Below are 26,010 nucleotides of genomic sequence, written 5' to 3' on the forward strand. Positions count from 1 at the left end.
CCACTGGAGGTCACCAAAGCTCCACAGGTTGTTGCAAAGCCATCTTGAATTTTATGGAGTGCAAGAAACCTCTTGTTTTTTTTAATGACAGGCCTATAAATCAGCGTTTCATGTATTTCTGTGTAGTACACTAGATGAAATTATCATTTTTAAAGAAAAAGTTATTGTTTATAAATTTGCATTCCATATTATTAAACAAAGTTAAATAAATATATTACAGGATAAGGACAGTGACGACATGAACACAAGCTATACTCACAGAGCCTTGTCCTGCGTTAGAAAAGTGTGTAGCCAAAACAACCAAAAGGCAAAGACACAAAGAACAAACAAACAAAAAAAACATACAAAACAATAACAAAATAAAAAATACAGCACCCAAGATCAGGGAAAATTTGTCAAAAAATTATTAAGTATTTGTGATGGTCTCCTCCAAAAAAGCAACTACAAAAAAACCCAAAACAAATACAGAAAGATAACTGTGTAAAAGGTTCCTAAAAATATCAGTCTTTTGTAATGATATCTATTCTAATACCTAAAAAACTTGTATGTTTACTGAAAAAAAAAAGATTGTTTATTCATATGATTTAAACATTTATGTCACTATTTTTAGTGTTTTTAATGACAGACTTTGGATGTACTTCTCTGTATAATAATACTATAATACTAATACTAATACTAATAATAATAATAATAATATAATAAATAACTTTATTTATATAGCACCCTTAAAAACAGAGTTGACAAAGTGCTTTGACAAAAATGGAAAAGCAGAAGCAAGACAGGGTATCTTGCAAAGGCATCATAAGAGCCAAACCGTAATGCTAACCTAAGGCCAGACAAAATTTAAAGTAGAATTAAACAAGAGAAAAAACAATTACAAAACAAAATAACAACAACAACCCGTACCAATAAGAATTAATACAGCTTAAAGAATACTAACAGTAAACACAGATATAAGTAGTACTAATAATGGAATTTAACATGACTTAGACAGAATAAAATATAAATAAAAATACAAACTAAAATAGATTAATTAAAATTGACAAATTATAATGGACAACATCAAATTAAAGCAAATCTATTAAAATGGGTATATATGGGACAAAAATCAGAATAAATCCAGGACTTTATAATTTTATCCCTAACAAAGTCTGATGCACTGTCTTTTATAAACACATACCAATGCTGCCCAAAAACCAAACCATAATCTGATCCACAAAATACTTTTTAGAGGGCCTTCAGAGCTGAGTGAAATGTAGTAACGTGGCGTGTTAGTGTAGTGCATCCTCAGCGTCGTTTGGTGGCAGCACTGAGGCGACAGTTTGTCTCCGCCCCAAACAAAAACATCCGCCGAAGAAGAAAGCATCAACAAGACCTGCGAAACTTAATGAGGACTAACACATCGTTTGGATCGTTTCGATAAGAGGGATGGGAGTCCTACCGGGGAGAAACCTTTTATGCACACTTTTCTTCATTATTCTCCTGTCAGAGGGACACTTTCGATGGGTGAGTAAATCCCAACTGAAGCGCTCTCGTGACTAAAACATGACTCAGCTCGGTCAGCCGTTGTTGCTGTGATGTTTATCCGAGGCGGCTAACGAAACTCAGACTCAGGTTAGTTTAGCTATTTAGGGTCGCGTATCTTATTTTTATCCGTGACAAGAATAGTCAGTAATTGGGTTAACGGTGGCTCCACAATAGCCAGCATGAATGCTCGCCGGACATTACACCAGCCACGTTAGCGAAAAGCGAAAATTGATAACATAAGACGTTAGCTTTGACGATACAGAGCGAGAGTACATGTTGTATCTTTGACTCAGAGCCGGTGTTGTCCGGTTGCGAAAGAAGTTTCGAGCTGCCGTGCCATGTCAGATTTAAAACCATCACCCCGTTTAAACTTGGTGTTAAAAAGACGTAGGTAGTTGTCATTAGTCGTGAATGTTAATGTTTAAAAATGTCTCACAAAACGGCAGATATAAACAGTAAATGTGCAACGTTAAGCCGCACGCAGACTTCAGTTGGCTTGCTGGCGAGAAAGCCTTCTAACCTGAATGGATCACTGTTAAACTATGTAATGTGTTTTTATGTATGAAATTATCTTTTTATTATGACTTACCGAGTGTAACGTATTCATTATTGCAAAACATGGAAGATTTGACTGCCTGTGCTTAAAAAAAGCCGTTTTAAAGGTGAAGACTAGATAGATAGATAGATAGATAGATAGATAGATAGATATACTTTATTGATCTCAAAACTGAGAAATTGGGATGTAGCAGCGCCATACAGTAAGAACAGAGAATAAAGAGCACACATTATTAATAGAATATAAAGGAATATGCTTAAAAAAACAACTAAGAGACTGTACATATCTACATATATACATGTGTAAAGTGTTTAGTGAATTAGAGCTAATATTATAAATAAAACATAAATAAGTAAGTACATAGATTTTACTAAAGAAATGACATAAAATGGTGTGGTGGTAGACACAATGGTTTAATATACAAGATTCACGATTTGAATGTCTGATTTGAATGAATGTGAATGGTCTACTGTTGCTTTAGTCAGTTCATTAGGTTGTGTTATTGTGTGACTTTGGTGAATCCAAACTATTTCTTTCAAACGTCAAAATCACACAATGACACAAAAAGTAACTGATGGAGGAAGTGGCAGATCAGCAACTTCAGTATCCAGAGATGTTACTGTTTTTCTCAGTGGAGTCTGGCTTTGAAAAGAGCGATATAACAACTTAATTTTCCTGTTGGAGATCACTGTCCGATATCATGTAAAGGGGTGAAAATACTCTTAATATAGCATACACTTAGACTGATATTGATTTTTTTTAGTTGGAACTTTTAAAAGGTGATTAAAATAAGTTATGTTACTGGCCTCTCCACAGCAGTACATTGCGTAGCCTCACTGATGGTTTCCAGTCTGCTTCTCCAAAATTGGGGCGTGGCGTTTGACAACTACTGCATGTAATATATCATCGCTGCTATCAGGCGCAAACCTCCTATCTCCAAAATTGCTATTTTTCAGGAATAAGAAAAAAATGTTGTGTTTTTAAAAGGATCCAATGGAAATAGGTTTAGTCAAAAGTTTTTTTTTAAATACACTTCGTTGGTTGAGGAATGGTAGAACCCAGTATCAATAGAATTGTGAATGAAAAAAAAAAAGGAAAATAGTGAAATGTGGAGATATGAGATTTGCGCCAGATAATGACAATATGTAATATGCATATACTGTGTATGGATAAGTACCCCATACAACACTAAAAAAAAATCTGAACCATCCCTTACACCATAAATTGTATCAATCCATCAAATGAAGAAATAATTTCAAAACAAACGAGACAAAAAGTCCATGTCACATGTGTCCGTGATCCATCCGTTTGATTTGATTAGATTTAGATAATCATTCACTTGCTTGTCCTCAGTGGCCTCTCTGCTGCTTTGACTGCATTATTTGCCCTCCTACTCACGATGTAATTAGGTCACACTGCAGAATATAGAACTACTTTGAAACTAAAACATTACATCTGAATGTGATTAATCATTACTGTTTCAAGATAAGATATCAGCATTCTGGTGAAAGCAACAACGATGTGGCGTGAGTGAAAATATTGATTATTTGGGGACTGCAGTGGATAAGCAGGAAGGATTTTATTGAAATGTGTGTGTGTACCAATTGCTTTTGTTTGTACGCACATAAGATTTCTTTCTTGTTTATGTATGGCTTCATACAAATGCTGCAGGATGCTGGTTCTCACATATGCAAACCAGTGTCTGACATCTAGTGAGGAGTCTTTGGACAAATAGGAGGTATAGTTAGAGAACTAGCCTAGTCTGCAGCTGCATAAAGTTCCAACTGAAGCAATAATAACATGTGAATGCTGCCCATGAACTCAGTCCCACAAGGCACATAGGACAGAGTGTAACGCTGGGCTTACTCATAAAAAAAGTTTGTGGAGTAAGTGAATTAACTTCCCCTCCCAACGAAGACCACGTGAGAGTGCAGATGGTGTATAGACAGAAAAAGGAAAACTTTGACTGTAAAAGCTATACTACGCATAAAAACATATATATTGTGATTGTATGTTATTGTATTTTCTTCAACATATCAAATTTCAAATTATATCAAATTAAAAGAAATGTCAAGGACTCAAATTTAACTTGGTTGTAGCCATAACAACACCGGCTGAGTTTTGTTATGTTGCCATAGAAATCTGACTACAGGTTTCCGTTTCCTGGCCTTCTTTATTTAAGTTGAACGTGGGGTTAGTCAAAACAACGCTGCACCATGTGACTTAACAGACCCTCGGTCTGCATTACAATGCCCGTTCTTCAAATGCAGGCTTGTAAGAACCCTTTTTTTGCAGAAGTGAAAGTGATTTTTTTTATTTTCAGACATACAAAGCACAAGATATTAGAAACACAGGAAGTGAGACATGACCACAGGTTAAGCTGGCAAAATGTTAAACCTCGAGGTACATAGGTATAGCTTTAACCTCAGATCAGAATTGTAAAGTCCTCTTGAGAAGTGAAGACGTAAGTCATGTGGTCCGCTGCAGCCTTTAGAGGAAGTGTGTTTGGGCTGGCTGTCTTTAGTTTTTTTTGCAGGATCCTGTTCTCGTCCAAACTAGATAGAATTAGAAGTAGGCTTCTATTCGTAAAAAGCTTCACACTCTGCAAAAAAGAAATGCACTGAATACAGAAATAAATGAGTTTGCAATATGAATGAACTGCACAAATGATTACTGTGTTTATTGTTGTCTTTTTTGTCAGGTTGAGGCCCAACACTGTATATGGTATGGCGAGTGCGGGACCTCTGAAAAGATGCACTCAAAAAAGTACAACTGCAACTACACTGGTCCTCCCCGCCAGCTAGAGCCCGAGGGTTATGAACTTCTCACGGTACGTACAGTTTCTTGATTTTTTTTGTTCTGGTCTTGCTGACATTTGGTTCTCTAACAAATCTTCTGTAATATACTTCTGCTTTTCAGTGGCACTTTAGTTTGCACTGTGGAAAAATTTGACAAAAGTGTATGAAAGTGACATCATCCTCTCTGTGTTGACATGCAGGAGCTGTGTCCTGGATACGACTATGGAGACCGAAGCCTTTGCTGCGATACTGACCAGTTACAAACTCTCAAAGGGAGTCTCCAGCTGCCCCTTCAATTCCTGTCTCGGTATGCTTGCAGTTATAACATTAATTAATGAAGCACATGACATGCTTGGAAAGGCATTATTATCTCCTTTTCTGAATGTTTCAACACAGAGAATATAGTATTTGCCCTTGTAAATATATCTGTACATGTGCTGCTCAAATGTCATGTTCAAACATGTTTGTTCCAAATCATGGGTTACAGACAGACTGGCTCGCAGACCAAATGACTATGATTTGAAGAGGTTAACATGTTTTCCTATCTTTGTGGATTTAATTTACCTCACTGTGTTAGTTATTGCCTTTTTTCCATTCAACTGTCAAACACTTTTAAACTTTAACTTCTATTATTATTCCATTTTTTTAAGCACTGACCCCTTTCTATTATTCAATTCTGCTTCTCCTACTCTACATCTGTGTGCAGGTGTCCCGCCTGTTTCTTCAACCTGATGAACCTTTTCTGTGAGCTGACATGCAGCCCTCACCAGAGTCAGTTTGTGAATGCAACCAAGATCAAAGAGAAAAATGTCGTGGAAGTGCAGTACTATATTGGACAGACATTTACAAATGGTGAGTTCACGGCCAAATATTGATTTAGATATGAAAAGCAGCTTCAGGCTTGTTATTTTAATGGTGTGTCACATCTGCTTTGTATACTTCATTAGTTCCTGCTTGAAACATGAAGTCATGCACTCAGTTGTGTAATTTTGTGGGTGACTAATAGTCATAACTTTTGCACTTTTTCCAATAAATAAGGGAATGGGTACTTAAACTTTGTGAGTTTTGCTCTAAAACTATCAAATTTGGCTTTTTTAGCCATGTACAATGCCTGCAAGGACGTCCAGGCACCATCCAGTAACATGAAGGCCTTATCAATACTGTGTGGGAAGGAGGCAGAGGATTGCAATGCTACCAACTGGATCCAGTATATGTTTGATATCAACAATGGACAGACTCCCTTCCCAATCATCCCAATATTCTCAGGTAAATCATTTTGTAGCACTTTATATATTTGACTATGACTGTGCTGCAGAAAAATGTCCCAACTGCTTAATTTACATAAAAATACCTTTGCTGTGTCTTCTCTCTAGATGTCCCGGTGGCCGGTTTCTCTCCCATGAACAACAAGACTTATGCCTGTACAGAGGGCCTGGAGGATGGTTCAGGTCCCTGCTCCTGTCAGGACTGTGCAAAGGCCTGTGGCCCCAAACCTGTGCCGCCCCCTCTCCCTCCTCCCTGGACAATCCTCGGTATGGATGCCATGACTGTCATCATGTGGATTTCCTACATGGCCTTCCTGATGATCTTTGTTGGAGCTGTACTTGGGGCTTGGTGTTACAGGTGAGGGACTGATTTCTTTTTTTTTTTGTTGCTCATATTCTGCAAGCATTCATGTTTTATACATGCAAACTCACAGTTCACCGTCAATATAAATGTTGGTTTTGATGCTTTCTTTAGAAGTTAATATAGAATTGGCTTGTGTGGTTCTTTGTGCAAACAGGAAAAGGACCATCATGTCTGAGTATGGCCCCATCTTGGACAGCAATAACCCACTGTCTCTCAACAATGATAATCCGGACCAAGGTATTGTAATGCTTGATTAGAGAGACATTATTTGTCTTCTTTCTGTACTCTGTTTGTTGTGCTGGTAATTGCATTGCACTTTAAGGGCCAGTTACACCAAACCGACATCAAACAACAAAGTTTGTGAAAGGCTGATTGTTGGGTTGTCTCATGTTGCCTGTGTATCAGTCAAAAAGTTGCACTTAAACACAGCAAAGACTACAGTTGAGGGGAAACTAGCATGTACATTCTGCACCTGCATGAAAGGAGATAATTCTCCATTAAGGACGTGGTGGAAGTCAGTATACGTTATTCAAAAAGGGAAATGGGAAGAACAACAGGTCAGATTTAGGACAATATTTATTTCTTTAAAAGGATCCCCCTTCACTGATGCCATTGCACATAGTGGGATGTGCATAAGATTCATCCCAAAAGATACTGTGCACAACATCTTACTTTTATTACCCTAATTCTGTCACATATGTACCTCAGTTTCTGTTATATTAAGTGGTCTTAGAAATGCACTGAAGCACCCATACGGATACACATTCAGTAACAGTAATTAGTCTCATGATCAGTCCATGAATTATTATCAAGGACAATCATCAGAAAAACAAGACCAAGTTGTGACCAACACTGAACCACCGATCAGATGCTTAAGTAATACCAACATAAATGACGTCTAAATGAGTATTAATTATTGGATTAGTGTATGTAAAAGGGGCATCTATTTGCAGTTTAGCAAGTTAGCGCATTAACAGCAAGACCTGGTAGTGAAAGAACAAATGTGGTTTACCATAACTCTAGGGAACAATGACACAAACTTAACAGAAACTTACAGAAAGCCTGACATTGACCAACAGCCACCATCAGCATAGTGCGTCACGGCTGTAAGGTATAATTTATGTGATAACAATGTTGAATGACGTAACCTAACTCCCATTCTTTTTTCCCCTCTCAGTGAATGCATCATGCTGTGAAACATTGGGCGAACGCTTTGAGAATGCTCTGCGGATCCTCTTCAGCACTTGGGGTTCCTTCTGTGTGCTGCATCCCTTTCTGGTCATACTGGGCAGCCTGATAGTTGTGGTTGCCACCTCTGGTGGCCTGGTCTACATGCGCATCACCACCGACCCCGTTGAGCTGTGGTCGTCTCCCACCAGCCAGGCTCGTCAAGAGAAGGACTACTTTGACAGCCACTTCGGACCCTTTTTTAGAACTGTGCAGCTCATCATAACCACCCCGCTTAATGAGACTTTCATCTACTCCCCATACTTCGGAGGATCAGATGTGCCATTTGGAGCCATCCTGGACAAAGACATCCTGCACCAGGTAGGTTAGTGGGAGAGATGGATCATTGGTATTATTTTGTCATTAGAGATACTGTGTGCTTCTAATGTATTGTTTCTATCACTTGTATGTAAAGATCAGCTGCATCTCTAGAACTGTGGTTTATTCGTTCTCCTTTCTTTTTCTCCTTTCTAACATTAACCAACCAGGTGCTGGATCTGCAGCTTGACATCGAAAGCATTGTAGCAACGTATGAGGGCCAAAACGTCACCCTGCAGGACATCTGCTTGGCTCCACTGGCCCCGTACAATAACAACTGTACAGTCTTGAGTGTCCTCAACTACTTCCAGAACAGCCATGCTGTGCTGGACCACAGCATAGGAGACGGCTTTTATGTCTATGCTGACTATCACAGCCACTTCCTCTACTGTGTCAGGTGATTTCTCTGAACTTTTTGTCTCTTTAAAAAACTTAAAAGTAATAAGCTGTAGCTCAAATTTAACTTGTATTATATCGGCCTCACACCAATTGACTTTTCAGGCAATTTTACTATTGCAGACGAATATCTTATGTTGGAATAGAATCATAAGCGTTTAACCTCTTGCTCACTCACATGATCTCCATTGTCTGGTGAAAGGTGGCCATAAAACTTAGTCCGAGCTGTCTTAAGTCTGTGGTTTTATTGTGTTGACGTTCGGAAAAAATCAAACACATTGATGTTATTGTAAGTTTTTAGTCTCGGCTAATACTGTGTGAATAGTTGTGAAGTTAAATGGCGTGACTCTCTATAGCACCAATCAAGAAGATGCAAACTGAGTAGAGGGTAAACATGGAGGGGACTTAGGAGAGGTGCAAGAACATAAACAAGTCTTGGTTGTCATGGACTGTGGAAAATGAGGAAAAACTGGTGGAGCTGTGGAGTGAACAAGAGTCTGTGTTTACTTCAGCATTTATCCGATTCAGCAACTTGCACCCTTTTAGTGAGAAATCAAAATTTTTGAAATGTTTCACCTGTCATTTCTGCGGCCTCCTCCCACTAAAATAGCGCAGCTAACTCACAGAGGCAGGTAGCGAGTTGAGATGACAAAATCCAAAATGTAAATTTTGTACGCAGCTACATTTCATCTTAATGGATTATATTGATGCCAAATTGACAAGAATACTTTTGGCTTATGATGCCTTTTATCTTGTTTTTCCTAAAGTTATGTGTTTTTGCAGACACATAGTAAGTTTTTAATATTTCATATTTCTTAAAGGGAATATGTATTATATTTTCCACTGGGAGTAGGATGGGAGATAATCTCAAAAATAATCTAGTTGTGGTCTTGCAAATACTGACCCTGCAACATCCCCAGCAAAATGTCAGTGTGTTAGATGGTGTCAGACTTCAGACATTAATTGTAAGCAGAAAACTTTTGCAGGAGTTATGGAACATTGCTATGATAAAAAGATCAAAACCTCTAAAGGGATACATCAGTGTCGAAATCGAACACCTGCAGCTCACAAGAATCTATTTTCTCCAGATACCGGCTTCTGCATTTTCTGAGAACTTTGTGTGTCGTCTTGAAATAGCACAATCTGACTTCCTCATTGGTTTTCACGCATTGGCTTTTTAATGGTTATTCTTAACAGCACTAAAATGAGGTCAGGTGATGGCAAAAACCTGCATTAATGTCATAATGACTGTTACTTTTGAGGCATTTACCCTGTTGTTCTTTTTTTCCATAGTGCACCAGCATCCCTCAATGACACCACGCTCCTTCACGACCCTTGTTTAGGCACCTTTGGTGGCCCTGTTTTCCCTTGGCTGGCCCTTGGGGGTTACGATGGTGAGCTGAATCAACACTTTAAGAGTGCAGAAAAGTAGAAAACAGTGGTGATTTTCCATTTACAGAAGTTATATAATCTGTTTACAGCCCCTCTATAGATTCTTGTATTGCACAAAGAAATAAAGCTAAGCTGTCCCTGAACTTAGCCCTACACAGCAATATAACCACTTTTGTGTGGCAGTTAGGTTTTAAGTTCACCGTTTGAAATGATAATATGAATAAAAGGAAGGCTACAAATTGTCCACTGCTTCATTTGATTATCTTAAGAGCTGCCATAGCAACCAACCAACAAGTTTTTGGGGCGAATTTTATCTGTGAGTTTATTGTTCCTCCATCAAAAGGAATGCATAGCTGTGACTGCCAGTTCAACAATCAAGTTATTCATGTGGTTGACAAAGTTTTTTTTAGTGACTCTTACAATAAATGTGTCTTTTTCTGCATTACAGAAACCAACTACAACAATGCCACTGCTCTAGTGATCACCTTCCCACTCAACAACTACCTGAATGACTCAGCCAAGCTGGGCAAAGCTCTGGCATGGGAGAAAGAGTGAGACAACTTTCTCTTTCTAAAATTCATAAGACAGAGCTCTTTTGGCTAGCAAAAGTCGCTGTTATAACAGCTCCATTTACTTAATGTATTTTTTGTGTGCATTTCAGATTCATCAAGTTTATGAAGAACTTCGACAACCCTAATCTGACCATAGCCTTTAGTGCTGAGAGGAGTATCGAAGATGAAATAGACAGAGAGAGCGACAGTGACATCAGCACCATAGTAGTCAGCTATGCCATTATGTTCATCTACATCTCCCTGGCCCTGGGTCACATCCACAGCTTCAGGAGAGTGCTGGTAAAGTAACACTCATTCATTATCATCATTGTTTAATTTTTGTGTTGACTCATTAATGAATAAAAAAATAACACATTGCTTTTATAATTTTGGATTGCCCAATGTATGAAAAGAACGAATGATACGCGGAAGCATAATACATATCTGAAATAGTGTTACACATTATGCAGTGTAACTCCTTTTTCCTGTCAGTGACATAAGAGCTCAACAGAACTTGTACAACACGCTTGACAACTTCCTGCTACTAGAGCGTAAAAGGGAGCAGCCGAAGAAATGGACATGACTGATCCTCTACCTTTTTGCCCGTACAGGTTGACTCCAAGATTTCTCTGGGCATAGCGGGCATCCTGATTGTGCTTAGCTCTGTGTCCTCCTCACTGGGGATCTTCAGCTACTTTGGCATCCCCCTCACACTCATCGTGATTGAGGTCATTCCTTTCCTGGTGCTGGCTGTTGGAGTGGACAACATCTTTATAATAGTCCAGACATATCAGGTAGCCTTTGCCAAACTCAGTCCCTTACACTTTTATTTAATTTTTCATAAATTCTTCATGTTGTTTAATGTTTGTATTCATCTTAAATAGTGCTTATAATTTCTAATTATAATGTGACATATTAAATCGTGGTTGTTATGTCAGCGGTCCTTGTCCTCTTGTATGCAGGTCTCCCTGTAAAGGGATTTTTTAAAGCGCTCCAGTTTAATAATTAAAATATGTGGTGGTTGGCATGTGTCCATTTTTTGGAGATGCAGGCGGGAGTACTGACATGGAAGATAAGCAATGTACTTTTGTCAAGGAGGTACGGAGTCAAGATTTATTGTAGCCACCTAAAAAAATCTGTATCAGTTATATAACACAAAATTAGAATATTTTCACCGCTTTACCTTGCCGTCAAACGTTCTTCTCCAGTGGGGAACTGAACTCGCTATATCAATCTATGGTCTCTTCAAAACCACAAGACTCTATTGACAAAAACTGTAACAGCTGCAGGTCTACCACTGCCTCAGTTTGTAAGTGTATTTGTGTTATTGTGTGACTTTGGTAAATCCAAATTGACTCTTTAAAACACCAACTAATCTCTTTGTGTAAATGATTACACAAAGTCATCATTTGAGGCAGCGGAAGACCAGCAACTTCTGTGTTTGATGAAGTAAAATCGCTGGTTTTGTTAATAGAGTCTGGTGGCTTTGAAGAGAGCAATATAACGATTTTAGTTTCCCATGGAAAAGGGCTATCTGCAGCAAGGTAATGAAGGGCTGTGAAAATATTTGAAATATAGTGTACACTTCAAGCGAAATTGATTTGTTTTTTAGGTGGCTAAAAAATGTGTTGCTGATTCAGTTCACAGCAGTACATTGCTTAGTTTCTGTGTCAGTACTGCAGCCTGCTTCTCTAATCTGGGGTTGAGGTGATCGTTATCTTCTGTTTGTAATACACTCACTATGGATGAGTGCCTCATATAACCCTTCTATAAAAAAATTTTAACTATTCTTTTTTGTATTCTGCTAAACCAATCTGTTAAACCCGCTAAAAGTGATTTCTATTCATATTTCTGGACAGAGGGATGAGCGGATGCCACAGGAGGAACTTCACCAGCAGATTGGTCGTATTCTTGGCGACGTGGCCCCCAGCATGTTCCTCTCCTCCTTCTCAGAGACAGTGGCTTTCTTCCTGGGTAAAATAGATCACTTATTTAATAGACTCTATATCTACGCAGACAGTGTAAATGGCACTATATGTGCTCTAAATGATAATATTCCACCTTAAACTGAAAAAAAAACAAAGAAAGAAAATTGTTTTCGTAGACAGGATTGACACGGTTACTACAAAAAGTGCCATAGTATCCTGGTGAGTCACATGCTGATAAAACTGTTGACTCTTTTCTTCTGTAGGAGCCTTGTCCAACATGCCTGCAGTGAGGACTTTCTCTCTGTTTGCTGGCTTGGCTGTTTTTATTGATTTCCTGTTGCAGATCAGTTGCTTCGTCAGCTTGCTCGGCTTGGACGCCAGAAGACAGGAGGTGAGAGACTGAGGGAAGTAGTGGTGATATAAGTGATGATAGTGGTGAGGTTACAGATAGCTGATTGGGAAGTTCATAGGAAAAAGGATTTCCTTCAGATTTAATTTCCCCAATTTAATGTTGTACAAGTATGTGACTAAGTTTTCATCCTCCTTATCTCTGCTCGAGCTACTTTAACTGATCTTCTCTCTGGTTTGCAAAGTACTTTAAATAGCCACCGCAGTGATTGTTTGCACAGATAACTTGCTCTTGGGCCTGATTCAACCCTCAAATTAATTATAGAATAAGTTAAACTTATCAAATACTGCGCTGTTGTGTTAAAAGGGGAATCGACTCGACATCTGTTGCTGTGTGAAGCTGCCGGACGGTCAGGAAACGAAAACAGACAGCTTACTCTTCCGTTTTTTCAAGAAATTCTATGCCCCATTCATCCTCAAAGAGTGGATGCGACCGATCATAGTAAGTACCTCAGTGACACATGTCAGACATTTAATCTAATTTTTAAAAAAACTATATTTACCCAGGCAAGTCCCGTTGAGATCAGCAGTCTGTTTTACAAGGGAAAGCTAGCTGAGACAGCAGCATGAAAAAGTTACTTACTAACAACAGTAATCACAAGCAAAACATGTGTATGAATGAACATGTTAAGATATTAAATTACCTATGCACAGTGACATATACTAACCGATTGATTCACCATTGTTCTTATTAGAGCTTTAAAATCAGGCAGAGAGACCCATTCATTCATTCAGTCATTTATTCATTCATTCATTTGTTCATGTTTGGTTTATTTGGACATTCCAGTGTGTAATTTCCCAGACAATGACAAAATCCCATGATTTACTTTTTCTTATAATACTTCTACACGTTCCATAAACAAACAGGAGTAGGAAGAAGAAAAACGTATAATACCTGCCCCTTTCTTACTGATAGCAGAAGCTGCTGTAGATACAGATAAAAATGGACAACCTTTCTATATTTACCTTTCTTTTTTCTCACAAATTATATTATATTTCACAATCAATAACATCCACTAGAACAGTACTCTTACTCAGAAAGGTCACAATGCCCCATTATTTTTTCTTCATACCTTCTTTTAAATTGAATAATGTTTCTCTTAGACTCAATACTTTCTAGAGGCTATTCCAAGTGAGGGGTGCAGGGCAAATAAAGCTGTCTTTGTCAGCGCAGTTCATACATTTGGAACAGATCTCATCTTAGTATCCCGGCCTGTAACTACATTCAGATCTCTGTGTGATCTAAGTGCAACTGTATCATAAGAATTTACATTAGAAACATGTTGATATAGTTGAACTCATTCACTTAGTATAGAGCTTCCTGACTACATGATGATTATGTTTATCTTTTGAGTTTTTCTTCTTTTCTCATCTCACTTTGTTTAGGTGGCCGTGTTTGTTGGAATCCTCTCCTTCAGTATTGCTGTGGTGAATAAAGTAGAGATTGGATTGGACCAGAAACTCTCCATGCCTGATGTAAGTTTTTGCATTTTCTGTTATAACTGTGTGCTAATAGATTGCAAGTGCTTGACCCTTTTTAATACCTGTTGGCAAAGCAGAGTGGTTATACTCAAAATATCTGTAGTGTAACTTATCAGTGCTAAAGTGTACTTTGCAGGGTATTTTACTGCTACTGTCCAAACATTAAGTGTCACATTTTTTGCAACAGCCTTCCCTGTGCGATATGTAAAATAGTGTTACTTTGCATCTCTGTACTTGTCTGTTTTGACAATCTGTCCCTCAATCTAGGACTCGTACGTGTTGGACTACTTTAGGAACCTGAGCATGTATCTCCACACTGGAGCTCCGGTGTACTTTGTGGTAGAGGATGGTCTTAACTACAGGACTCAGGAGGACCAGAATGTTGTGTGTGGAGGAGTGGGCTGCAACAACAACTCTCTAGTCCAGCAGGTCTACACCGCTTCACTCATCAGCAACTAGTAAGTCTGAGCGATGAACAAATTACATCACAGATGATTTAATTGAAACTGACGAAATTTCACTGAAGATAAAAAATGAGGACTGTAATGTCATTGCCAAATGTCATTTTCTCACACTTAAAGCTTCTTTTGAGGTTTTAGAATGAATATTTAAATGTTTGTCATGATATTTGATGATGTCATCAGCCTTCAGGTTCAGGTTACTTTATTTGTACCTGTAGATAGATTTGGTTTGCAGTATAGAGTGCAAGGCATCTGTTAACACAGTTTCAGACAGAACAGACAACATACAGGATAAAGGATGAAACAATTGAATTAAATTTACCAAACTAAATTATTTAGTCTTTTTACTATAACAGCATGAGCAAAAATAGTTTTTTGTAATTGTGGTTATATGAATGTAATCAGTGGTGCTGTTGCTGCAACACCGCCCTGTTAAACAGGTGCGTCCCTCCCTGTTTGTGCAGCAAAAAGGTAAGCAAACAGTTTTTTGACTTGAGGGAAAATGTTGCTTTGTAAAAGGCTTAACGCCACTAGATATGGATTGAAGCAGAATATTTTGTAAGATAAAAATATTTGGCTCACACAAATACGAAACAGTCCCATGCAGCCTCTCCTGGAATTGAATTCTATTGTAAAAATACAGAATAGACGTTTAAAACCATAAAAAAGAAGCTGCAGCACTTCAGTGGTGATTTAGAATTTAAATGTCAATGTTATGAATCAAGCTTTAAACTATTTATTAATAAAGTAGGAAACTGAGCTACAGAGGTAAAACAGAACCTGTTTGAAAACACTGAACACTAATCTAATCTAACCTATGATTATATGATCTATTTAATTTCCCTTTCCCTTTTAGCACAACCATTGCCTTTACACCGTCCTCGTGGCTTGATGACTACTTCGACTGGGTGAAGCCACAGTCCACCTGTTGTCGATACTACAACACCAGTGGGGCTTTCTGCAATGCCTCGGGTAAAAACAAAAAGTCATATCTAATGTCAACATGCCTTGAACCCTTGTCTTGTGATTGTTGTGTCACAAGCTGCTGTTTGACAAAAGGTCAACTTTTTTCCAGTTTCACACACAAAATGCAGTGAAACAAAAAGTGTTTAGGGGCAAAACCAAAACACTGTAATCATTGTTTAAGTAATATGCACTGTCCTTTGCAACTCAGGAACTGTAATATTAAGACTGTATGAATGACACTTGCAAATGTATTAAAGATTTCAAAAAGTAAACTTTTAGTGTAATTATAACTGTAGCAAATACTCTGTTATAAAAAGATCTCATTGATAAAATGACTCTTGAACAATTGGGAGTCACTCGAGTGTCAGCGAGAGCCTGTTTTATTTGAGGAAGTGGGAAATAAATGAAAGAGAAAGGAGGAAACAATCAACGGTAAATTCCTTGGCAGCGTGGTAAATTGCGTTGGACAGTTCGGCTGCATACAGTTTCATGAGGGACATGCTTATCACCAAAATCTAAAAGAGCCTCGGTGATTCAGCATTTAAATGTTAAGCATCGTTTTAGACTTGTACTGTTGATTTTTAGGCTCACATTGCTCAGGGTGGTTATTCGTTGTTCTAGTATTTAAAGTCTTTTTGCTTTTATAAAAAAAACCTTATTGAGCAACTTTGAGGTCATTTGTTTTCAGTTTGTGGCTTTGTCTCAGAACAAATGTGTATATTTCTCTAGTCCTCTTGGTTAAATGGATGGATATTGGATACATATGGATTATTGATGTTGTTTCTCCAGTGGTAGATCCCTCCTGTGTACACTGTCGCCCCATGACTCCCAGTGGAAAGCAGCGGCCAGAAGGAGAGGACTTCATGCGGTTTCTGCCCATGTTTCTGTCAGACAATCCAAACATCAAGTGTGGAAAAGGGTAATTTTATAGCTCTGCTGAATGTTTTTTTTTTCTGGCTATTTATATTGGAAACTCATGACATGTCATTGAATACTTTCACTTTAACTTCTGTTTCTTTAAGAGCATCCAACTGCAGTATGCCAGTTTTGTTGTTTTGTTGTAATTTTTCCACTCTTTAATCTCCTCCAGCGGGCATGCAGCCTACGCCACAGCAGTCGATCTGTATCCCAACAAGACGGGGGTTGGAGCCACTTACTTCATGACCTACCACACCATCATGAAAGAATCCCCAGACTTCATACACGCTTTAAAAATGGCCCGAATCCTGGCTGACAACATTACTGAGTCCATTGGCCATAAAGTATTTGCATACAGGTCAGTTTTGTCGTACTAAATGTTGTGCTCTCACCTTTGTAATATGTGCTGTATAAATTACACCATCATGTTTGCTGTCTTTGTGACAGTAATTGGTTGTTTATAGTATTTTCTCACCACTTCAGATTTTTCCGTTAATATTTATGATACTAACTGCTTGTTTTGAAGTCAGTGTTCAAGGGTATCAGATTTAAGTGGGTCAAAGATAAGCACACTGCAAAGAAAACATCATAAATGCCTTGATAGCTTATGTTTGCCCTCGAGTCCTTGAATAATCTTTGTGTATGACATACAACAAAAGTTATGGGACCAGTACTGCGGCAATATCAAAAAAGAATCATGGTTCATAGTATAAACATATATTATATATATATATATATTTTTTTTTTTTTCTCTTTACAGTGTCTTCTACGTGTTTTACGAGCAGTATCTTACCATTGCCTATGACACCGCTCTGAACTTGAGCGTGTCACTGGGGGCCATATTCGTGGTGACGACGGTGTTGTTGGGTTTCGAGCTGTGGTCAGCCGTGGTCGTCAGCATCACCATCGCCATGATCTTAGTCAACATGTTCGGCGTCATGTGGCTGTGGAACATCAGCCTCAACGCAGTGTCCCTTGTGAACCTGGTCATGGTGAGGAGCAACATGAAACACACTTCATTTTACACTTAGAGTGGGTGGAATAACTGAATAATATCGTAAACACATTAACCAGCAACATAAGGTTTAATTAAAAGAAGAACTAGATAATTTGAGCTTTTCTTAGCATTGTTTTTTGTGGTTTTAGCTATTATTGCTATCAGGTATGACAACATTTTATCTGCCAATGTACTAGCTTTATTCTGGGAACATGGCAGCATCGCTGAAGCCTTTTAGTGATGTCAGTAGTTAAAATCAGTGAAAATTTTGAAAAAGTCATTTAATTTTGTTGTGTGTAATGAAATTGTTTTAGTAATTTATGTGGATAGCCTTCCGTTTAATGTAACATTATTCATTTTCTGAAATACTGGTTTACAGTCACTACTAATATACATTAATCATTAAGTTCTGCTGTTCCATAGCATTATATCTGTGTTTTAAAAGTCAGTCAATATAAAAGTAACAGCCGGTACAAACCTGTGTCTTGAATATTAATGTTGTTTTACAGATTGTGCTTTTAAACTTGAGACTTGTTTACATTCTGTCTGTCCGTCTGACCCTTTATGTTGCTTATCCAGAGGGACCATTTTCTAACAGTGTCACTGTGTCTCTAAATGTTACTATTTATGTTGGAGAAGAAAATATTGTAATAAGGAAACTGTCTTTCTCTGATAACAACTCGTCCTTGATCTCTCTAATACAATATTAATTTCAAGGAAGCAAAACATTTTAACATTTTTGATGCGGTGCTGACTTGTTTCCTTTCCTCTGTTGCAGTGCTGTGGTATTTCGGTAGAGTTTTGCAGTCATATCGTGCGAGCTTTTTCCATCAGTGTGAAGAAAAACAGAGTGGAGCGGGCTGAGGAGGCCCTGGCTCACATGGGCAGCTCTGTAAGTACCAAATTCTCAAGCGGAAGCCTTTTCAAGGAGCTTTTTGGGCTGGAAAATAATTTTTGCATGCTGGTAATGGTGACATCAGTGACTACATTTACATGCACACTAATAATTCACAATTATTCTTATTATGAATGCAGGTCATGTAAGCAGTATATTTCATAGGGATATTCTGAATTAAGCCATATACCATATCAGGCTTGAAGCTGGTGTCTTAAAATGTTTTAAAAATCTAAAATGAAAGACAGATTCTTTAGGATGTCAATGTTTTTAGCCTGCCTGATTGTACAGCTGACTCCCAGAAAGTTCTCTTTTGACTCAGTTCTCTTTTAATGCTAATGTAAGTGCTTGTGAATCATATTTTGTCTCCCTATGTCTTTCTGACTGAAACTTTGTGTCTCCACTGCTGACTGTCTTGGCCCACTCTCCCTTAAAAAAGAGATTCTTAATCTTAATGGGACTGTGGGATGGTTGATGGAATGAAAGACGGTTGAAAACCTTGTTCTTTTTCTGATGTAAATAAGACTTTTACATGTTTTGACTCGTTAAACAACACATTAGGGCATGTTTAACAGAGTTGCATTGCTGCATGCAAACAGAAGTATCAGTGGAATATTCATGCAACAGCTTAGGAGGAATACTTTTTCAGAGTAAGGGCAAAAAACTGCATTTTCTGCACGTAATCGGCAAGGTCAGTGTGAAAAAACTTCTATGGAAGGATAAAGCTGGGTAGGTTACATAAAGTCAGCCATAAAATCATGTTTTCTTTGTAAAATAATACTAATGAGGATTATCATCACTTTACATGACATTTTATGACACTTTTCCCTTTTCACAGGTATTCAGCGGGATCACACTAACAAAGTTCGGAGGTATCCTAATCTTGGCGCTGTCCAAGTCACAGATCTTCCAGGTCTTCTACTTTAGGATGTACTTGGCCATAGTGTTGCTGGGAGCCACGCATGGCCTCATCTTCCTCCCTGTAATGCTCAGTTATATCGGTCAGTAATGTCACACATTGAAACGAAAAAACATGATTTAAACACAATAATTCGAAGAGCAGTCTTAATTTGTTGTGACTTTTTTTTCACAGGTCCTTCAGTGAACAAAGCAAAGGTGGTAGCTGCTAACAGGCGCTACGCTGGTACAGAAAGAGAGCGCCTCCTCAACTACTAGCTGGCTGTTCGGGACAATGAACAATGAACTATTTGTCTGAAAGGGACTGTGTGGGTGTGAAGCCGTTTCTGTGATTACTGACACACTTATCATCGCCACTACTATGCACATATTTAACTCAGGAATAGACTCGGGAAGAGGAGTGCCCGAGACCTTGTCCAACTGCAAAAGTATTGATTTTTTCTCAGAAGACTGTGGAGCCACATCATTGCTCCTCCTCACACTACAGGATAAGCAGATGTCAACATTTGAGTGACAAACCACTGAACAAAAAAAATACAACAACAAAAAACTGCCACTTTTGCAGTGTGGAAGTAGGAGAGACAACACCCCCAACATCCGCTTACAGACAAACTGTAAGTCAGTTCCATATGCTACGAGCTATTTTGATTTGGGAAAACTCGAAAGGGTAAAACTGGTCAGTTTTTTCATGTTTTTAAAATATATACCAGGAAAAAAACAACTGTTTAAAAGGAAATTATTTTGAAATGTTTACTTTCGTTGGACTGTTGTTTGATATTATGAATCATTTATCGGCTGGCATACAGCACCCAGATAATAATGATGATCTCATAAGCACTCATAATACCTGGCATTACCATGCATCACATCCAGGGGTGTGGCTCAATACTCTGTCACAGAGCAGGTTAGCTAGTCGTACCATTGTCACCTAGCGATAATGTTTCTAAAGGGTTTTTGTGCATGCTCACATCCATGTTGAGAGAGGAGTGAAGGGATTGTAGCCCCTTTTTACAGCTACAATCTGCTTGGATGTGCATGTCGACATCGTCAAAGCTGAAACCTCACAGTCAGTGTTTCATTTAAAAATCAAAGTACAAAACAAACAGTCCAGGTACTTGTGTGTACCCACAGATGTTGTTTGTTGCTCTCCAAACTGCATCCTGCTATTACATTTATTTCCACATTGGAAGCTATTCACATGATCTGGTGCAAGATTTTATTTTAGAGTTAGTAAATTTATCTTAAAGTGTCCTTTTGAAGTTTTTGCATGACTATATTGTTTGTCCCTTCTGGTACTATTACAAAAAAAAGAAAAACTCCTGAAGATGCATGTTGATGCCAGGTGTAAAGAGTGCTGTGATGCTAATAGCGGTTTTACACTGAAGTGTAAATAAGACATTTTGCAGTTACTGAACAGAACATTTGTTTAGTTAAGAGACTAAGCTTTACATTTAACTGTAAATAGCTTATACAGAATTAATCTGGATTTATTCCTTTGTCATCGAGAGCGTGTTAATACAGAATACTGTAGAATGACTAGCTAATGGTATAGTCCTGACTTTTTCCATTCCAGCACATTTAAGTTATTGGTATTTTTTTTATTTTGTTAACTATTACATTTTGTTACCATGCATAGCTGTCTTTAAAAGAAACAATTTTACCTTTCAGGTAAAGGAGTCATTTTGTAACATAACCGGAACCCTGTTCACTTGCGTCACATGCACCTCAACATGTCTAAGATTGTAGCTAGTGGAGGTGATCACTCATCCATGTGGTGCGCGCCCACTAGTTTAATTTGACTTTAAATAAGGTTTTGACATCATTGAAGGGGAATGTTGAAATTTTACCCAAGGTGTATAAAATCCACTGGGATCTTGAAGGAACAGAACCATTCCTTGTTTTAATTTTTTTGCAGATATTTGTTTCCCTACTATGCTTTAGTGATTTTTTTTCTCTTTTTTTTGGATTGTAAGAAAGTATTGTATCGATGAAGGGTTGAAACCTAGGTGTGGAAAAATATGATTGAGAAAAAAAGAGACCAAACTAAGTGATTGAAAACACAAGTTTTTAACAATTTTAACAAAATAAATAGTTCTCAGATAAGTATGTGGTGGAACCTGCTTCTCCTTGTTATTTTCCAAAGGAGTTTAAGTTACACTTCATATTAACCTACACATATTCACCATTAACTAGATGTTATGAGCATGCAAATTAGTTTTAAATTGGCTCTTTCTTAGTCATTATGAAGGACTTAATGGTAAATGGACTGTACTTGTATAGTGTTTTTCTAGTCCTTTTGACCACTGAAAGCGCTTTCACACTACATGTCACATTCACACATTCACACACACATTCACGCACTGATGGACGAGGCTACCACAATCCCCGATTGTTCCCGATGCTGCGTCATCGGGAACAATTCGGGGTTCAGCATCCTGCCCGAGGTTACTTCGGCATGTTGCCTGGAGGAGCCAGCTGTCAAACCGCTGACCTTCCGATTAGAGGACAGTCCGCTCTTGTCATGGTTTGTTATCCTGTGGACTCTATTTTGGGGTTTTCTGTTTTCTAGTTTTAACTTGTTTCTAGTCACTGATGTTCTGTTTCCTGTTTTATTTTGTATTTTTACTCCTTGTGTGTCACCTGTGCTTTTTCTCTGTGGCTCCCTGTCTCTCAGTCTCCCTGTGTGTCTCTCTTCCTGTCTCTGGCTCTCTTTCCCTGATTTGTTTCGACTGTGTTATCAGTCTTGTCTGTCCTTCCCTGTCAGTCTCCCATGCACATCTGTTTCTGTTCAGGTCTGGTTTGCTCTAGCCCAGTGTTTCCGGTCACACCCTCTTTAGTTAACCTATCCCTGTGTTTCCCTCCTGCTCCTGTGTCCACCTACCCGGCTGTGTGTCATTTTCTTAATTAGTTCCTCTGTGTATATATACCTGTTTCCCTTTGTCCTTTTTCAGTTCGTGTGTTTTCTTCGCCGTGTTCCTGTTCTCCCTGCCGTATTCCTGCCCTGTTCCTCGCCCGAGTTTTCATCAACCTGGTTTGTCTCAGTCTTGTTTTTGCATGTTTTATTTGTCCTTTGAATTTTTGTTCATCTTGTGTTTTTTTTTTTTTTTGATGGATAATCTTCAGTATTCAAGCTTGCTTGTAGTGTGTACTTTTTGTTCACCTTTTGTTTGTTCTGCATTTCGGGTCCTCATCCTGCATCCAACCTTGACAGCATAGTTAAAAATATATGTTAAAAATAGCATAAAAATTCATAGTATAGTATATTGTTTAAAATTGCATAAAAAAGTCATACTACAGTGTGCCTTTAGAAATGGCATGAAAAATCATTCTATAATATGTTGCCCAAAACAGCTTCAAAAACTTTCAGTGTCATTCAAAACATCATAAATAAGAAATACTTAAGTATGGTAGCCAACAGAGCAACTATAGTATGACGTTCAAAATAGCATTAAAAACTTCTGCAATAGTATGTCGTGAAAAATTGCAAAAAGAAAAACAAATCGTACTATAATATGTCACCCAACATAGTTCCAAAAAGGCATACTAAGGCATGTCGTCAAGTACCATAAAAAAGGCATACTATATTATGAAGTTGAAATTGCACAAAAAAGTCATAGTATAATTATGTTGTCCAAAATAACAATGAAAAGTCATCCAAAATAGTGATGTGTTTAAGGATTTTTTAAACCTATACCAATAATCGATAATTTCCACTTTTGTTTGTTTTTCATTACCTGGGGGTATGAAAGGCTGAGATGTCGTGAGTATAGATGAATTTAACATTACAGCTCTGCCCTAACCAAATATAAAGATAAAACACTGACAAATACACATAGATAGTAGACTGTTGTGGCCTCCAGTATATTTTCCTGTGTACTTTCATACACACAAAAAACATTTAATTCTAGCTTTTTCTGTTCCTTTTTTATCAACATCTGAATTTGTGCATTTTCATAAAAAAAACAATAAAAAAAAAAAAAAACCAACATTTCAGCCAAAAAACAAAAAAGAGCTAAATCAATTTCATTTGTATATTTGGGGTTTTGTTTCCTTCTTATTTTCTTATGTCAACTTGAATTGTACAAAAATTATGCCGAAAATTATATTCAGAGTTATAGTGGAACATTACCCAAAATATCAGGAAGAACAACATCTACAGAACTTTCTCTAAGTAGGCCTGGCTTTGTTGTGAACACGTATTTAGACATGGAAGGAAGGAAGGAATCAAACATCAGATATCAGTTTATTCTTTCAACATAACCAAGCTGGAAACTCACTGCACCAAGAAATTAAAAGTAATAATATAGTCAGTTGTTCAAAATAGCACATAAATATATTTTTCAACATGTCCCGGCATGCTATACAATGTGGTTTCCAGCTGTTTTTTCAATATGTCAATATTTGACATTTTTTGCCATACTATACTATGTCATTTTCAGTTGAATTTTGGACATTCTATAATATGATGTTTTTAGCCATTTTTTGTCATACTAAATTATGACCTTTTTGGTTGTTTTTGGTATTTATTTTGTTTTGTATACTATTACGCGTCTCTACAAGGTATTCTATGTCGTTTTCAGTTGTTTTTAGGAGTGGTTAAAATTTGACTTTTTTCGACATACTATACTATTGCTGTTTTGGCCATTTTTTTGGCATGCTAAATTATGAGGTGTTTGGCCTTTATTCCCACTTTGTATGCTATAACGTGTCTCTATAAGATATTCTATGTTGTTTTCACGTTTTTAAGAGAAGTCAAAATTTGACTTTTTTACATTCAATACCATTGCCTATTAGGCCATTGCATGTTTTGGCCATTTTTTTTGGCATGCTAAATTTTGAGGGTTTTGGCCTTTTTTGGCCTTTATTTCCACTTTGTGCGCTATGGCGCGTCTCTACAAGCTATCCTAGGTGGTTTTCAGCCATTTTTAGGAGCGGTCAAAATTGGACATTTTCGCCATACTATACTATTGCCTTCTTGGGCATTTTTTGATATGCTAAATTTTGAGGTTTTTTTGCTGTTTTTTGGCCTTTATTTCCACTTTGGGCACGATGGTGCGTCTCTACAAGTTATTCTAAGTGGTTTTCAGCCATTTTTAGGAGCGGTCAAAATTGGACTTTTTCGCCATACTATACTATTGCCTTCTTGGGCATTTTTTTTGACATGCTAAATTTTGAGTTTTTTTGCTGTTTTTTGGCCTTCATTTCCACTTTGTGCGCTATGGCGTGTCTCTACAAGCTATTCTAGGTGGTTTTCAGCCATTTTTAGGAGCGGTCAAAATTTGACTTTTTCGCCATACTATACTATTGCGTGTTTTGGCCATTTTTTTGGCATGCTAAATTTTGAGGTTTTTTGCCTTTTTTGGCCTTTATTTCCACTTTGTGCGCTATGGCGCGTCTCTACAAGCTATCCTAGGTGGTTTTCAGCCATTTTTAGGAGCGGTCAAAATTGGACTTTTTCGCCATACTATACTATTGCCTTCTTGGGCATTTTTTTGACATGCTAAATTTTGAGGATTTTGGCCTTTTTTTGGCCTTCATTTCCACTTTGCGTGCTATGGCGTGTCTCTACAAGTTATTCTAAGTGGTTTTCAGCCATTTTTAGGAGCGGTCAAAATTGGACTTTTTCGCCATACTATACTATTGCCTTCTTTGGCATTTTTTTGACATGCTAAATTATTTTTTTTGTTTTTTTGGCCTTTTTTGGCCTTTATTTCCACTTTGTATACACTATGGCACGTCTCTACAAGCTATATTCTAAGTGGTTTTCAGCCATTTTTAGGAGCGGTCAAAATTTGACTTTTTTCGCCATACTATACTATTGCCTTTTTGGCCATTTTTTTGACATGCTAAATTTTGAGGTTTTTTTTTTGGCCTTTTTTGGCCTTTATTTCCACTTTGTATATATGGCGCGTCTCTACAAGCTATTCTAAGTGGTTTTCAGCATTTTTAGGAGCGGTCAAAATTTGACTTTTTTCGCCATACTATACTATTGCCTTTTTGGCCATTTTTTTGACATGCTAAATTTTGAGGTTTTTTTTTGCCTTTTTTGGCCTTTATTTCCACTTTGTGCGCTATGGCGCGTCTCTACAAGCTATTCTAAGTGGTTTTCAGCCATTTTTAGGAGCGGTCAAAATTTGACTTTTTTCGCCATACTATACTATTGCCTTTTTGGCCATTTTTTTTGACATGCTAAATTTTGAGGTTTTTTGGCCTTTTTTTTGGCCTTTATTTCCACTTTGTATGCTATGGCGTCGTCTCTACAAGCTATTCTAGTGGTTTTTTCAGCCATTTTTAGGAGCGGTCAAAATTTGACTTTTTTCGCCATACTATACTATTGCCTTTTTGGCCATTTTTTTGACATGCTAAATTTTGAGGTTTTTTGGCCTTTTTTTGGCCTTTCATTTCCACTTTGTGCACTATGGCCTGTCTCTACAAGCTATTCTAGGTGGTTTTCAGCCATTTTTAGGAGCGGTCAAAATTGGACTTTTTCGCCATACTATACTATTGCCTTCTTGGGCATTTTTTTGACATGCTAAATTTTGAGTTTTTTTGCTGTTTTTTGGCCTTTATTTCCACTTTGGGCGCTATGGCGCGTCTCTACAAGCTATCCTAGGTGGTTTTCAGCCATTTTTAGGAGCGGTCA

The 26,010-nt window shown here is 37.7% G+C and overlaps 1 protein-coding gene across 1 annotated transcript; it reads left to right on the top strand.

Annotated features, from left to right (window-relative positions):
- The first annotated feature begins 1,357 nt into the window (after positions 1 to 1,357).
- On the top strand, positions 1,358 to 21,250 carry npc1 (Niemann-Pick disease, type C1). The gene is made up of 25 exons (XM_042497629.1): positions 1,358 to 1,506; positions 4,785 to 4,913; positions 5,082 to 5,188; positions 5,588 to 5,733; positions 5,980 to 6,147; positions 6,255 to 6,504; positions 6,665 to 6,747; positions 7,688 to 8,058; positions 8,226 to 8,452; positions 9,745 to 9,845; positions 10,292 to 10,394; positions 10,505 to 10,694; positions 11,006 to 11,188; positions 12,254 to 12,368; positions 12,586 to 12,713; positions 13,038 to 13,172; positions 14,117 to 14,206; positions 14,480 to 14,670; positions 15,530 to 15,645; positions 16,429 to 16,558; positions 16,730 to 16,915; positions 17,318 to 17,549; positions 18,333 to 18,446; positions 19,288 to 19,450; positions 19,543 to 21,250. Exons 1-25 carry the CDS (start codon positions 1,429 to 1,431, stop codon positions 19,623 to 19,625), a joined length of 3,819 nt encoding a protein of 1,272 aa, XP_042353563.1. The 5' UTR covers positions 1,358 to 1,428; the 3' UTR covers positions 19,626 to 21,250.
- Positions 21,251 to 26,010: the final 4,760 nt, after the last annotated feature.

Source organism: Plectropomus leopardus, chromosome 12 (genome assembly GCF_008729295.1).
Source record: "Plectropomus leopardus isolate mb chromosome 12, YSFRI_Pleo_2.0, whole genome shotgun sequence".
Classification (NCBI taxonomy): Eukaryota; Metazoa; Chordata; class Actinopteri; order Perciformes; family Serranidae; genus Plectropomus; species Plectropomus leopardus.